The sequence below is a fragment of the Gymnoscopelus microlampas genome, assembly GCF_963454915.1.
Source record: "Gymnoscopelus microlampas genome assembly, chromosome: 5".
Lineage (NCBI taxonomy): Eukaryota > Metazoa > Chordata > Actinopteri > Myctophiformes > Myctophidae > Gymnoscopelus > Gymnoscopelus microlampas.
In genome coordinates this window covers 16,893,194-16,907,851 of record NC_139942.1, presented here as the reverse complement: position 1 = coordinate 16,907,851, position 14,658 = coordinate 16,893,194, and the positions used below count along the sequence as shown (strand labels likewise).

At 42.8% G+C, this 14,658-nt stretch overlaps 1 protein-coding gene across 2 annotated transcripts; it reads right to left on the bottom strand.

Annotated features, from left to right (window-relative positions):
- Positions 1–2,123: 2,123 nt before the first annotated feature.
- On the bottom strand, positions 2,124–12,720 carry ro60 (Ro60, Y RNA binding protein). Of its 2 annotated transcripts, none has more exons than XM_084058440.1 (9): positions 12,635–12,720; positions 9,201–9,853; positions 8,344–8,564; positions 6,438–6,584; positions 5,831–5,968; positions 5,593–5,709; positions 4,449–4,565; positions 3,719–3,865; positions 2,124–2,520 (listed from the first exon to the last, which is right to left on the bottom strand). In XM_084058440.1, the coding sequence occupies exons 2-9, from the start codon at positions 9,832–9,834 to the stop codon at positions 2,368–2,370; spliced, it is 1,674 nt and encodes a 557-aa protein (XP_083914566.1). In that variant the 5' UTR covers positions 9,835–9,853; positions 12,635–12,720; the 3' UTR covers positions 2,124–2,367. The 2 variants fall into 2 exon arrangements, with proteins under 2 accessions (XP_083914566.1, XP_083914567.1); XM_084058441.1 differs by lacking the exon at positions 12,635–12,720 and adding an exon at positions 12,011–12,142.
- Between the last annotated feature and the right edge of the window lie 1,938 nt (positions 12,721–14,658).

The following is a 14,658-nucleotide window of genomic DNA, read 5'->3' as shown; positions in this document are numbered from 1 at the left end:
GTCTGATATGCACCACTCCATAGGTCACTGATCAAAGAACACATTGCATTATGTTATTAATATGGACTCAAGGTCAACTGATTCACTGGAACATTATAAACATAAAACATTTGAGTACATACTGTACGGATGGAGGAATGCAGGTAGGTATAATGCTCAAATGGTAAATATTAATGACTATTAATTGGTTTAGTTAAACAATTATTTCTAAAAACAATTAACATACGGCAGCCTTTTAAAATGTACATTTTTGGTGGGGGTCATTTTGTTTTTCTTTGAGGACTTGGCGGGCCGGATTAAGATGGTCAAAGGGCCGGGTCCGGCCCCCGGGCCGTATGTTGCCCATGTCTGGTTTAGATGGCAACGGCGTTATCGGAAGTTGAAAACACAATAAAGTGAAAAATCTTTGTAAACGGGCAACACGGGGGAATCCGCAAAACGTGTCATGTCATGGCTCACGTCAGTCAGGCTCTATGCACAGCAGCCATATTGGAAAGAAATTGGGCCTCTTCTTACTTCCTTCACAGGTGTTACCAATGATACTAATGAAGGCTCTGTTCCATTCTGGTCAGGGTGCTGATATCGTGCATGTTGGCTCACTAGAAACACTCCATTTTGGTTCCCAAATGGCCCCTTATGGTGGATGTGTAACTCTGAGAGTGTACAAATGGAACCAAATGGACCCTTACGGGTCCATTTGGTTCCATTTGTACACTCTCAGAGTTATGGGGGTCCTTGAAAATAAGACAAGTACTATGCCACACTAAATGGAACAGAGCCTTAATTAGTATTATTGGTAACACCTGTAAAGGAAGTAAGGCAGAGGCCCAATTCATTCCCAATATGGCTGCTGTGCATAGAGCCTTCAGAGCCGCAGAACGGAAGTGGTTCTACGCATGCATGACTGGTGTATATGGCAGTGCGTCACCGCCACCTAGCCAGCTGGCATGGACACTACAGAGTTTTCAATCATAGTTGCGCCTCCGTCTAAATGCAGAATAAAAAGTGAGAACGCAACAGGACTTGGAGACAAAAAAAAAACACTTTCGATGAATTAAAGACCTTAAGAGACGGTTTTAAAAGGCCTCTACCATCACATTGGATTTGCCACGTCATGCCATAGATGTACATAGATGTAAATAGAAACTACACCTAATACCATCTATTTATTGTAATCCTTATCCTACATCTGTGCTAAAGCCTATAACTTTATACTTACTGTACATCGTCTCTTCACAATCCAAATTGGATTCATCCGACAGTGACTTACTGGAAATTACTGGACTTAATTTAATCTCCTCCGTTTCACAAGTAGCGCAATTCAACATTGTATCATACATCGTACTGTTTACATTAAAAAGCCTGTCCAACGGTATGATATACAATGGCATATCATGTATTGTATTTATCGCGTCCGTCCCAAATTTCGGGAAAATAAATGCACATTAACATTTCGAAGAGTGCGGTCCAGCCTGCTGGACGCTTTGTCAATTAACCTGTCATCAAAACGATACAAAACATTGAAATCAGTGTTGCTGTAAATATCAACCTCATTTGGATTAGTGCTGTTTTAGGGCACTGTAACATGCCTGATGTATACTTCGATGCGTGCCAACGTTGGGCACCGAAAATAGCAGATCTATAAGCTCAACGCGGCGCAGCTCAACGCCTCGAGGCATTGACCTTGTACACCTCTCTGGACCCAGTTGCGCCACCTCACACTAAGTTCAACCTTAGCCTAGTTATAGCTTAAAAAGCCATTGAGACCGGGAAAGTATTGGTGTAATTTTTAGATTTCTTTGGCTATTCAAAAATTACAGATCTACAAGCTCATAGCGCGACACCGAGTGCCGCGCTATGAGCTTGTATATCTGCTATTTTTTGAAAAATCTTGAAAATGTGTGTCAATCTTTAGATATATATTTATACAATTTATTTTTACATTTGTAACATATTTTTGTTCCAAGGACCCCCAGAAGCAAAGATTTGAGTTACCGCATATATATTCAAAGATTTGCACTCATTTTCACGATTTTTCAAAAATAGCAGATCTACAAGCTCATAGCGCGGCACTCGAGTGCCGCGCTATGAGCTTGTAGATCTGCTATTTTTGAATAGCCAAATTAATCTAAAATGACAGCGATGCGTCCCCGGATTGAATGGGTTAAGCTATAACTAGGCTAAGTTTGAACTTAGTGTGAGGTGGTGCAACTGGGTCCTGCTGTTTTCGCCGCCCAACACCCACATGCAGTTAAGTATAACTCAGACTTAACATGCTAAGTGAGCAGAGTTTGTTCATCAATGTCGCGTCCACCTCGTTCCACTGTTTTTTTTGTTTTGTACTGGTAGTGTCAGCCCTCAACCGGGTCAGATCAGATCCTGGGCTAGGTTACGGATGACGCTCAGAGCTCCAAGGTCGAAGCCGCACATGCTCAGCAAACCTCTGTCTTCCGTGTCTGCGATGGCATGGCCGATGGAAGTCAGACCACACATCACCATCTTGGAGAAAATTCCAGAATTCTGCGGGTAAAAAAAGAGACCAGGAAAAAAAAGGCATGTTGAAAAAAGGGCTGTTCATACCGAGCACGATAACTATAAATGTCGTTTTAAAAAATTGCTGTAACTGAAGAGTCCACACCACAACTATAACTATAACACAATGGTGAACGACTACGTTACAGCTACCATTAGTGCTTGGTGTGAATGGCCCTTTATCCTAGTTGAATAAGGCCCACGATGACAGTGGCTGTAATGATCATTTAAAGCTATACAATACAATTTATTCTGAAGTGTTTTCACTTATGAGTACTTTTAGAAAGCCTACCAGCCACAGTGGCATGCACATTGTAAGAGAAAATAATGCCACAAATAATGCAGCTGACTAGTTTCGATTATTGTGACTCCCATGAAATGCTTAAACGTTTTCAGACCTGTAACCCTCAAGGAACCCTGAGGGTCCCGGGACCCCACTTTGAGAACTACGGCTAAAAGCAAACTCAATAGGGGGTGGCAGTGGCTTAGACTGAGCAACCAGGTTGCTTTGGTGCCATGCTTGGCTGCATCAGTGGGTGTTTGAACATTGCAACGTTGGGTGAAGGCATTATAGAAATGCAGACCATGAAATCTCAGCCGTTGGCCGCTGGTAGCCTGGGACACAAAGTAATTGCCAATTACTGGAGCAATTACCAATTGGTCCACCTCTTAACCCATTGAGACCTGAAGCCGATTCTACATGTCTCCTAAATCTCAACAGTATTCTGAAAAACCTATGTTTCTATATCAGTGGTGCTCAACCTTTTTCATGTCAAGGACCCCCAAAATGATATGTATTTGGCCGCGGACCCCCATCAAAATATTTTGTTCCAGGGACCCCCAGAAGCAAAGATTTGAGTTAAAAATGTTCGGTTTAAAAATATATATATTCAGAAGATTTGCACACATTTTCACGAATTTTAAAAAATAGTAGATCTACAAGCTCGTAGCGCGGCACTCGGTGCCGCGCTATGAGCTTGTATATCTGCTATTTTTGAATAGCCCAAAGTGTAAAATAATGCTTTTTTAGCTCAAATCTAAAAATGACACAGTTCCAGGTCTTAATGGGTTAATGTAATCCTACTTTCCTAAACAAAAGCCAAATCTAAGACATGGCAATATCGAGGAAAATGATCAATTTAAATCTCTTCTACCAGGAAGACATGCACAGGCAAACGGCACGCACTTGTCTGTACTTCCTCAGATTCTCCACGGGGCTGGCGGTGAAGCTCCAGCACGGGTTGTTGGTCAATACGATGAACACGTCCACCGCCTTCTGGTTCTCTGTGGCCCACGCCATGGGGAGAGTGCCGTCTGTCATCCCAGTGGGAATCTGAAAGAGGTGGGTGCACGATTATGGAACACAGATCACAGACTCTTCTAAATCCAAACAGTTTTCTGAAAAACGTATGTTTCCATATCAGTGGTGCTCAAACTTTTTCATGTCAAGGACCCCAAAAAGATATATGTATTTGGCCGCGGACCCCCATCTCAAAATATTTTCTTCCAGGGACCCCCAGAAGCAAAGATTTGAGTAAAAAATGTTCGCTTTAAAAGAATATAAATATATTAATTTGCACACATTTTCTCGATTTTTCAAAAATAGCAGATCTACAAGCTCATAGCGCGGCACTGGTGCCGCGCTATGAGCTTGTAGATCTGCTATTTTTGAATAGCCAAAGTGTAAAATAATGCTTTTTAGCTCAAATCAAAAAGTGACTCAGATGCGTTCCAGGTCTTAATGGATTAAGGGTGTAAATAGTTAATCAAACTAATCGATGATAAAAAATAATATAATCAATAATTTAATCAAATAATCAATCCCTGTTTTGGGCATATCCTTATAGGCGAGCTTGTAGATTTTCCCACGACACTGCCATACGGCAAAGTATAAAATAGGTGGTCAACATGAATACCTTGACCAGTTCAATCGTTGCTTGTGCCAGGGTCATGTCAGCAGTGATGGTGCACGGGACGATAGCTCCTTCGGAGTACGCCAGGACCTGTGTGTCCACTTCTGTCCTCGCAATTAACTGTCGCAAACACAAAGTCCACTTTAACTACACGGCAAAAAAAATACTATTGTGACACTGACTGAATACCAAGGCAAAATAACATCAGACAAAGCCTGTAACAGTAATTCGAATGACACATGTCCTGACGGAAATGTACGGTGGACTCTTTAAGCAATGTGATGCAACAGTGATACAGTAGCATGCAGCTGCTCCAACTCCAGCTCTACTTATTCACACTATAGACTGGGGATCAATTCATTTAGCAGTTTTCAGAGAGAGTCTAAAGAGAATCAGCCGTATATGGAAATCGTCTGTGCTCCGAAAAACAATTCCCCCTCGGAAACCAGGGCCGTCACAGTGGCAGTGCCTACCGCTTCAAGATGCAATGTTAGGAATCCAAATGTTTTGAAGTTTCTTCAAGTAGTTCTTGGAATGCTTTGTTTGGTATGTCCATGTTTTATTCTAACTCAGTAGCAGCTGGTGAGACTAGGCTACTCGATTCGGACAATAACATTCCGGCACCCAACCGGACAACCAGATCACAATGGTCAATAGGCTTTTTGCACAGCAGCCATATTGGGAAGACATTCACAGGTGTTGCCAATCATACTAATGAAGGCTCTGTTCCATTCTGGTCAAACAGAGTCAGGGTGCTGATATTGTGCACGTTGGCTCACTGGAAACACTCTGCTACACCAGTGGGTCTAAAATTGGGGTTCAGGGACCCTCATGGTTCCTTGAGGGGGTTCCAAATGGCCTCTTACGGGTGTGTAACTCTGAGAGTGTGCAAATGGAACCAAATGGACCCGTACACTCTCAGAGTTATGGGGGTCGTGGAAATGAAAAAGTCTGAGAACCACTGTACTGCACTAAACGGAACAGAGCCTTCATTAGTACCATTGGTAACACCTGTGAAGGAAGTGATACTATGGCTGCTGCACATAGAGCCTATTCAGAATGAAAGCCAGGCTTTTACGCAGTGTGGAAAGTCTCGTGATGCGAGGCTACTCAAACCCTATGTCGTGTTTTCTTAGAATTGGCTTACCATGGTAATGGCTGCCGCAACCACTGCAGTGCTGACCGACGTCCCCGGGACGACGCTGGTCAGCGACGTGCTGACATCCACAGCCACGGCAAACCGTTTACCCACAGGCTCCACATTCTGGGGGTCGAAAAATAAATAAAGCAAAGGAAGAACACGGCCACACGACTATGTCAGGAAATTCTATCGGCTATCAGTTGTCCTTGGAAGGGCAGAGATGGAGAAAATCAATGCATCTTACCACAAAGCTCTTGTAAAACGCAGCGTCCAAGGCTTTGAGGATGCTAATGTCCGGCTCCCATTTCACTTTGCCTCGACAGTTGTGGCCCCGTTTGTAGTTTTCAGAGGCGAACAGGATGGCGAAAGGGTGGAGCTTCGCCTGGTGGGTTGTGGACATTGACAAAATAATTATTCTTTTTTTAAAATGGCAGATATACAAGCTAGGGCTGTCAACCTTCCTCAGAAATGATATTCGAATATTGGTCTTAAAAATGTGCAGATATTCGAATATATTCGAGATGTAAGATGTATATCTTTTGTTTGTTTTTATAACTTCATACATTGTTTTTTGTATTGTCCCTGTCAAATAAACATTTAAAAACAAAAGTTTTATTTTTTATTTTTTTACCAATATTCAAATAATATTTGAATATCGAATATTCGTTTGACAGCAGCCCTAATACAAGCTCACAATACAACGTGTTGTGAGTTTGTATATAGAGCTTATGTGGTTAATGCACATATTGCATTACTTTGACAACATCCAATTTAACAATGACAAAGTAAAGGCAGAAAAGCAATTACGAATATATATATTTTTTTAGAACTTATTAAGCAGCTGCTGTCACCTTCTTTAGTGCCGCCTCGCTCTGGATTCTTTCACAAACTGCCACCATGTCCCGGCCTCCGGGCTCCAGAACTTTGTCGGCAGTCATCTTACCCAAGATTCTCAGCACTGATTCCAGGGGCATTTCCTTCAACAGAGCCCGCCATACCTTCATAGAAAGCAGAAAACCTCAAACTTAAACACCACGTGTAATTTATTGGGGCTGCTGCGCTAGGGAGCTTGTTAAAGTGGACAGTGAGCCGGTGGAGAGAGTGATGGCACTTTGCATTGCAGCTGCATTTTGGACAATCTGCAGGCGAGACTGGGGAAGGTCTAAATATAGCAATACAGCAATAGTCCAGACGCGATGCAACAAGTTAGTTATTTGTGAAGAATCTATAAAGATCCCTATTTCCATTTGGACAAAGGAGATGACTGTCACCAATACTAGTCGACGTGCCCACAAGCTGTTTGTCAGTGTGGGGAAACAAGGCTGTGCAAAACAGTAGACACAGCTGAATATCACCATATTATTTTTCACAATACTGAACTGATTATCCAGCGCCTCATATGGATAGGCCTGTCAGAATGGATAGTCTGCACACCTAGTTATTGAATATTTACCTAACTATAGTAAATGTCAATAGCAAAAAATTGGACAGGGACGCTACAATGTTAGTAGACTGTCTTGTTTTTATTAACCCATTAAGACCTGAGGCGATTCTTAAAAATGTTTTCTAAATCCTAACAGTTTTTTGAAAGAAATCGCGATTTTTCAAAAATAGCGGATCTACACTCAGTGCCGCGCTATGAGTTTGTATATCTACTATTTTTGAATAGCCAAAGAAATCTAAAGTGACACAGATGCGTTCCAGGTTCAAATTTCAATTTAAGATCTCGCTGATTGCTTTCAAAGGCCCTTAATGGTTAGGCCCCCGACCTTATTCACTGGCGTTCAGCTCCTAGGTGTCTTAGATCTGAAAAGAAATCTCTCTGGTATCGGTCATGACTAAAAGGTGACAAGAGACTTTGCAGCTGCTGCTCCACGATTGTGGCACCAGTTGTCCTTTGATAAGGATAATTCCTTTAACAGGTCCGTTCATGAAAGTCCTTGCGGTCTTGTTTCCAATGAGGGCCTGTGAGCAATTAGGGGTTAAGAGTCTTGCTCAGGGACAAATTTCATTTCATCTACACATACATTGTCCTGGCCTGGAATCGTACCTGGGGCAACCAAGGCCTCCGGCTCCCTAGGCGGGCTCACTAACCACTCAGCTATGGCCGCCCCAATATATGATATTAGCTGTTCGTATACACCTCCCTCATCCTTGTTTTTAAATCTAGGCTAAAGACACTTTTACACAGGCCTTTATGGCCTCCGTACACACAAGCAGAACAAGCAGTCACGCACGCTTGTGTTCTTTTATAAGAGGCTGGGCATGCAGCATTGAAAACAACCCAGTAAACTGTGATTTAACCCATTAGGACCGGGACAGCATCTGTGAGATTTATTTGGGCTATTCAAAAATAGCAGATCTACAAGCTCATATGAGCTTGTAGATCTGCTAGTTTTGAAAAATCATGCAAATATTTGATTTCTTTTATCTTTTTTTGGCTGACATTTGTAACTCAAATCTTTGCTTCTGGGGGTTCGTGGAACTAAATATTTTAAAAATGTTAAAACATATATAATCCAAGATTTTGCCACGAATATTGACGATTTAAAAAAAATAGCAGATCTACAAGGTCATAGCGTGGCACTCGGTGCCGCACTATGAGCTTGTATATCTGCTGTTTTTGAATAGCCAAAGAAATCTAAACATGACACACAGATGCGTTCCCGGTCTTAATGGGATAAAGGTACTGGTCACTTTGGCTATAAGGCTCAATGCTGACGAAGCTAGAATTGAAGCTAGAACAACACAACTCACTTCTTTGGACTTCAAGTGGTCCGTCAGTAGTTGTTCCCTCTCCAGTCCGTGTTCCATGATGAGATGGACGACCTCCGTTTCATCACAGCTGTGCCTGACCTTCTCCACCACCTCCAGATACGAGAGGACCTTGACGACCTCTTCCACGTTCTCTTTGTCTGCGTACGCCGTCTGGACTTCTGGCCATCCCTTTGTTACGTATTTACTGATCAACGCAATGGCTGAAAGCACAAAGAATATGGCCGTTGGTCACCTAGGCTATTTGAAAATAGCAGATCTACAAGCTCACAACGCGTCGCATCGCAACACGTTGTGAGCTTGTAGATCTGCTATTTTCAAACATTTTAGTACTTTTACTTTTGGTACTTTAAGTACATTTTGATACCAATACTTTTGTACTTTTACGCAAGTAAATTTTGAATTCTGGACTTTTACTTGTAACAGAGTATTTCTATATTGCAGTATTGATACTTTTACTTAAGTAAAAAATTTGAGTACTTTTTAGGCTAAAATGTAACTTAGATAGTATGTTATATAGACAGATGCCAGGTCATTGTTGACTTGGCATCCTATAGTGTGTATAGTTTCAATGTAGGCTGATGATAGGTTCTTAGTTTACGTATGTATTAGTTATTATTAGATTATTGGTTAACTTATGTATTATTTTATTATTAGATTACAATTCTTATGCATTTGATGTATTATGTGTATTATGATGTATTATCTTGTGTCCTTGCTTTGCCTTGAATTATCGATTACCCCTTATAATCGTTTAAAACGATTATTTCAATCAGCTTGTTGCACCCCTAACCGGCATGCCACGCGGCGCGCACGCGCGTCCGTCGAAAAAAACTCACATTCAGAAGCGGGCTTGGTGTGGGACAGACGCAGCAGGTCCTGGTGGGTCCAGCCCTGCCTCTGTTTACACGTGGTCACCGCCAGCGCCAGACCCATGGCGTCCTGCTCGTTGTACCAGCGCGACACGGCCCTCCGCAGCGCGCGGCCCCAGATGCCACACTTCATGCCTTCCCTCAGCTCCTTCTTGTACTGGACGAACGCGAAGAGGCGCGCGGGCCGCGCGCCGCACACCTCCCTCAGGGCCCTGAACGCCGCCTGCTTGGTCCTCTGCTCCGAGTGCTGGGAGCACACGGCCAGGGCGAAGAGGCACGGGTCGAGCCCGACGGCGGCCCGCCCGTCCCGGGCGAAGCGCCGGATGTCGTCGACCACCTCGCAGCCGCGGCCGTCCGCCAGCAGAGAGAGCAGAGTCGCGGCGCTCTCCACGCTCAGCTGGCGGCTCTCCTCCCTGGCGGTGTACACGTTGCTCTCGGTGCCGTAGCAGAGGAACCGGCGCAGTCTGGCCCTGTCCGACACCTCCCACGGCGGGCGAGCGCCGTCGCCGTCGTCCGCCGAGTTGAGCGCGCCGTGGTTCTCTGACGACGGCGATGGAACGTTGTTGTTGTTTGTGACGGCGCTGCTTCCCGATGGCTCCATGGTCAGGACTCGAGGAGTACTGAAACATACATGGTGTGTGTGTGGGGGGGGGGGGGGGGGGGGGAGTATTAGATTAGGGGTCATCATGTGAATGCAAATGAGATTTCCGGAAGGGGGATGGTTTACCTGGCTAAATGCTCCCCTCAGAATAGGGATTCAAGGGTGTTTTGTTCCAGGGACCCCCAAAAGTTGTAACAGAGTTAAAAAATGTTTGCTTTAAAAAATACATATTCAAAGATTTGCACAAATCTTCACTATTTTTCAAAAAATATTTTTCAAAAAAATCTACAAGCTCATAGCGCGGCACTCTGTGCTGCGCTATGAGCTTGTAGATCTGCTATTTTTAAATAGCCAAAGGGTTAATAGAGTGCAAAGGAATCAATACATTAAGTGTTACAGTAACTGGGGTACCAGCCCAGGCCGGGTAAAAAAAAAGAAACAGCATCTGTCTAAACATTATGTCTAAATCAGGGGTGCCTCAAGCAATAGCAAATTAGCGATACAAATGTTCTTAGATTGTGGTCACAGCAATACTAATATATCACACACTGGTTGTTGTCCTTGAAATAAGGAAGGTTGAGAATCACATAGACCCAACTAGATCATCAGGGATGGACCCTTAGGTGTCGCTTCCATTTGTACACTCTCAGAATTAAATGAACATATTTTTTTTTTTACGGTATCAAATAGTGGTCCTTGAGGGGTTCCAGGTGATCCCCCGCTAAATGTGATGGAGAGTTGGTAACCAAATGGACCCTTATAGATCTTTAACTCTTGAGAGCGTGAAATTAAACCAAATGGAGGTCCATTTGGTTTCATTTTACGCTCTCAAGAGTTACATTATTGTTAAACATCTGCATTACTTAATTACATAATTGTTATTTTTGATCCACGTTTGCCTGTTATCTCTCCTATTGGTACCACACCAATACAGCATGGAATTGTGGACACAATCTTATCCAACAATGACAAAACATTGTTTTGGGTTCTGAGAGTCTAAATTTCATGGTCCCTGGCTCAAATGCCGAATAAATAATGGACCTTGGCTTGATATGAAAACGGTTGAAAACCACTGAACTAGAATACAATAACTGGCTGCAGTGCTGCCATAGATAGAGAGCCCAGGCCTCCTTGGTTCACATGCTAACTAGCTTGCCAGACGTAGCTTCAAGCCGATTACAGCCATGACTTCATCATCATCTTAAGACCATAGTAATAACAGGCCAGATTACACCTGGTGCTGTGTAATAACGCTGTTAATAGTCAGCAGCTGCCTGTACTATCCGGTGGGGATGTTGTTTAGGTAACATTAGCTGTAGAATACAACTCTCGTAGACGTATTTATGATTCTGACGTTTTCAATCTACGAGAGTTGTAGGGTTCACCCCCCATGGACACAGGGACTTTCAGCACTATACCCCGTAGACACTCCAAACATGTACAAATGGAAAATAAAGGTGCTTAACCCCACGGTCCAAATGTTAACTCCCGCTACGGGGTAGTAGTTTAATGTAATAATCCATATATTTCAATAAAGAAGTGTTTTAATGCCGTCTGTGCCCGAACGCCATTTTCTCACCCTCGTTTAGTTCATGTTTACATTGAGTGTAATTTCGGGTTTCACCAGATGGGGCGCGTCACTACCGCCCATTGGGAACTTCCGACAGAATCGGCCACAGACGGCATTAAAACACTTCTTTATTGAAATATATGGATTATTACATTAAACTACTACCCCGTAGCGAGAGTTAACATGTGGAGCGTGGGGATAAGCACCTTTATTTTCAATTTGTACATGTTTGGAGTGTCTGTCTACGTGGTATAGTGCTGAAAGTCCCTGTGTGCATGGGGGGTGAACCCTACAACTCTCGTAGATTGAAAACGTCAGAATCATAAATACGTCTACAAGAATTCTACAGCTGAGGTAGCCTCGATCTCCAGGCTTTCATTGTTTAGTTTTGCTAAAAAATAAACATTATCGCACATAACGTCAACAGATGTGGTCCGACTGCCTGGCTGGGATGGGCAGCTGTAGCTCTGGTCCAGAGCGTTATAGTGAGTTCTCTCTAACGCTCTGTTAAGAGCAGTGCTATTCCCCTGGACTGGAGATTCCACTGCTGTGCGAGGTCTCAGTCTTTTAGTAAAACAAAATAAAGGAAACTATTTCGCTACTCACCGAAACAAAGGCGGTTTTGTGTTGTTGAAAGTCTATTCTCCAGGGTGGGTAGGCTCTCGGGACCCCACCTTCTCTGTATAATACACTTTTTTGGGGCAGAAAATAAAATATGTCCGCCAGACGGAAATTATTGTATCTACTCCACTGCGCAGTAACAGATCTGGTCAATATGAATTACCATTGACCAGATCTGTAGAGGGCGCAGTGGAGTAAATACAATCATTTCCGTCTGGCAGACATGTCTGCCCCAAAAAGTGTATTATACAGAGAAGGTGGGGTCCTGAGAGGCTTCCCACCCTGGAGAATAGACTTTCATCAACACAAAGCTGCCTTTGTTTTGGCGAGTAGCGAAGTAGTTTTGTTTATTTCGACTAAAGTTGGAGACCTCGCACGGCAGTGGAATTGTGTCTCTATGAGCAAAGCAGCGCGCCTGGCAGAGCGTTAGACAGAACTCACTTAGCGCTCTGGACCAGAGCTAGGGCAGCTGGCTGGAGAAATCATCAGGTTTTGGTTAAATAATAGTTCTGTTTGCTACCTATTGGTGTCGTTAATTGGCCGTTTCTATTCTTTTGTATGTATCAGTCAATATGGTTCTACTAAGAAATGTACTGAACTTAAACCTACCGCAATATATCTGGAAGACTTTTTTTTTTTTTTTTAATGTTGATGTTTTAATGGGCGTCCGTCCTCCCAGATGGAATCCGGAGAATATTAGTTACACCGAAATTGGTGACCCACCCTTATTCTGTTCTTTGACACAATGCTCCTGCCGTTACCGGCAGGAGCATTATTACATAAAATATGCAATAAGAGTGGATCAAACTAAAACACCCAATGGTTGGTGTTTACTCTGTATTTTATATTAAAGTCACGTCACACACACGTCCGGATGGCTAGAATTATTACAATGTATTAACACTGAATGTGCGGAATAACGCCCTCTGGAGTTGCAGAATTCGATGGGTCTCAATCAACGGTGAAACACAGCAGCATAGGCGGTGCCGCGGAGGATGCCGGGATACGATACGAATGATCTTGAGCCAAGCTTAATTTATTATTATAGGTAGGGTTGCCATGTCCGCTTATTATTAACGACTTTGGCCTTGTTTTTCTGTAAAGTTGCTTGTACATATTGGTAGTTGTGGGTTGCTTATTTGGCTTTTTCATTTTCAAGTCAAGGACCCCCAAATTAATATATATTTGTCTGCGGACCCCCATCTGAAAACATTTTATGCCAGGACTGGGACCCCCCATACTGTATGGGGGTCCCAAATATTGTATAGGCCATACAAGATTTGTGTTTGAAAAATTCAAAATGTCTTCCAATATCTTTTTGAAAATAGCAGATACAAGCTCACAACGCGTTGCATCACGACACGACACGTTGTGAGCTTGTAGACTGGCTATTTTTAAATAGCCAATGTATACGGCGATGGGCTTTTTTTTTCTCCTTATGGGCTTGTTTTCAGACTTTCTGTCTGTCTCTTATATGTCATCATGATTTGTGTGCATGGGGATCTCATCTTAAACAATGTCAGTGCTTAATGAGTCTTCCAGTTTAGTAGACCATGTATTTGTGAATTTGTACTTCCATGTGCTGTTGTTCTCATCTTACTAAATAAAGTACATCAATCAATCAGACCTGATTGATTGATTGAATAGAAAAAAGCACAGGAAAGTACAGTTCTAAGGGGCTCCGTACAGTACACATTTTTTTTGTATAGGATTTCCTCTCTAGTCAGTATTAAAGAATACTTTGAGGATTCTTACAGGGGCCCTCATCCAAGGTCACTGCGACTATGCATGCTCCTCATGGTACCACAACACTACTAAGGCCTTAAAAACAAGGCTCCAGACATCCCAAAACAAACTGGTAAGGCTACCTCTTGGCCTTACACCTACAACTCATCTAACCCCTGCTCATTTTGCTTGGGTCGAATGGCTCAGGGTTGAGGACAGAGTACAGCAACTTGCAATGGGCCTGGTCTACCACAACATTAAGATACCCATGTACCTGTCAAAGTACTTCAAAAACGTAAATGAAGTCCACAATCACAACACCAGAGGTAACTCCAATGATCACGTCCAACCCAGATTTGGCACAAACAAGGGGTTCAGGTTGAATTCGTTCTCCTGCTATATGCAAAAAAAAGAAAGAAAATGGAATGCGCTACCAAAAGTTGTGAAAGAGTGTAAAACCCTAGTCTCTTTCCTTTTTGCCCTAAAATAACACATTCAGGAGGCTGCAATTAAAAACTGGCCCCATGTGCTTTTTCTCTGCAAACTTCTAAATAAAGTATTCAATCAATCAAAACTCAATTCATTGAAACATTTAATGATGGACATTTAATGAACCTGGTTGCTTGTTTCTCTCGCGACACATGGCAACACTGATTATAGGCTGCCTCTGGGCTGCTCCATCGCACGATGGCGTCGTTGTTCAGAAGAACAGATCTACAACATGATTTACAAGCTTGACAAGCATGATAGCTTGTTGTAGATCTACTATTTTGACAAGCGGTGACCTTACATAACCCTCCTTGTCCTGACAATGAAGTTGAACCAATACCTAACAAAATAAAATACCTTTTTTATATGCAGAAAGTGTTGTATTAAGGATACAACTTCTTGTAATAACAAAACAAAAT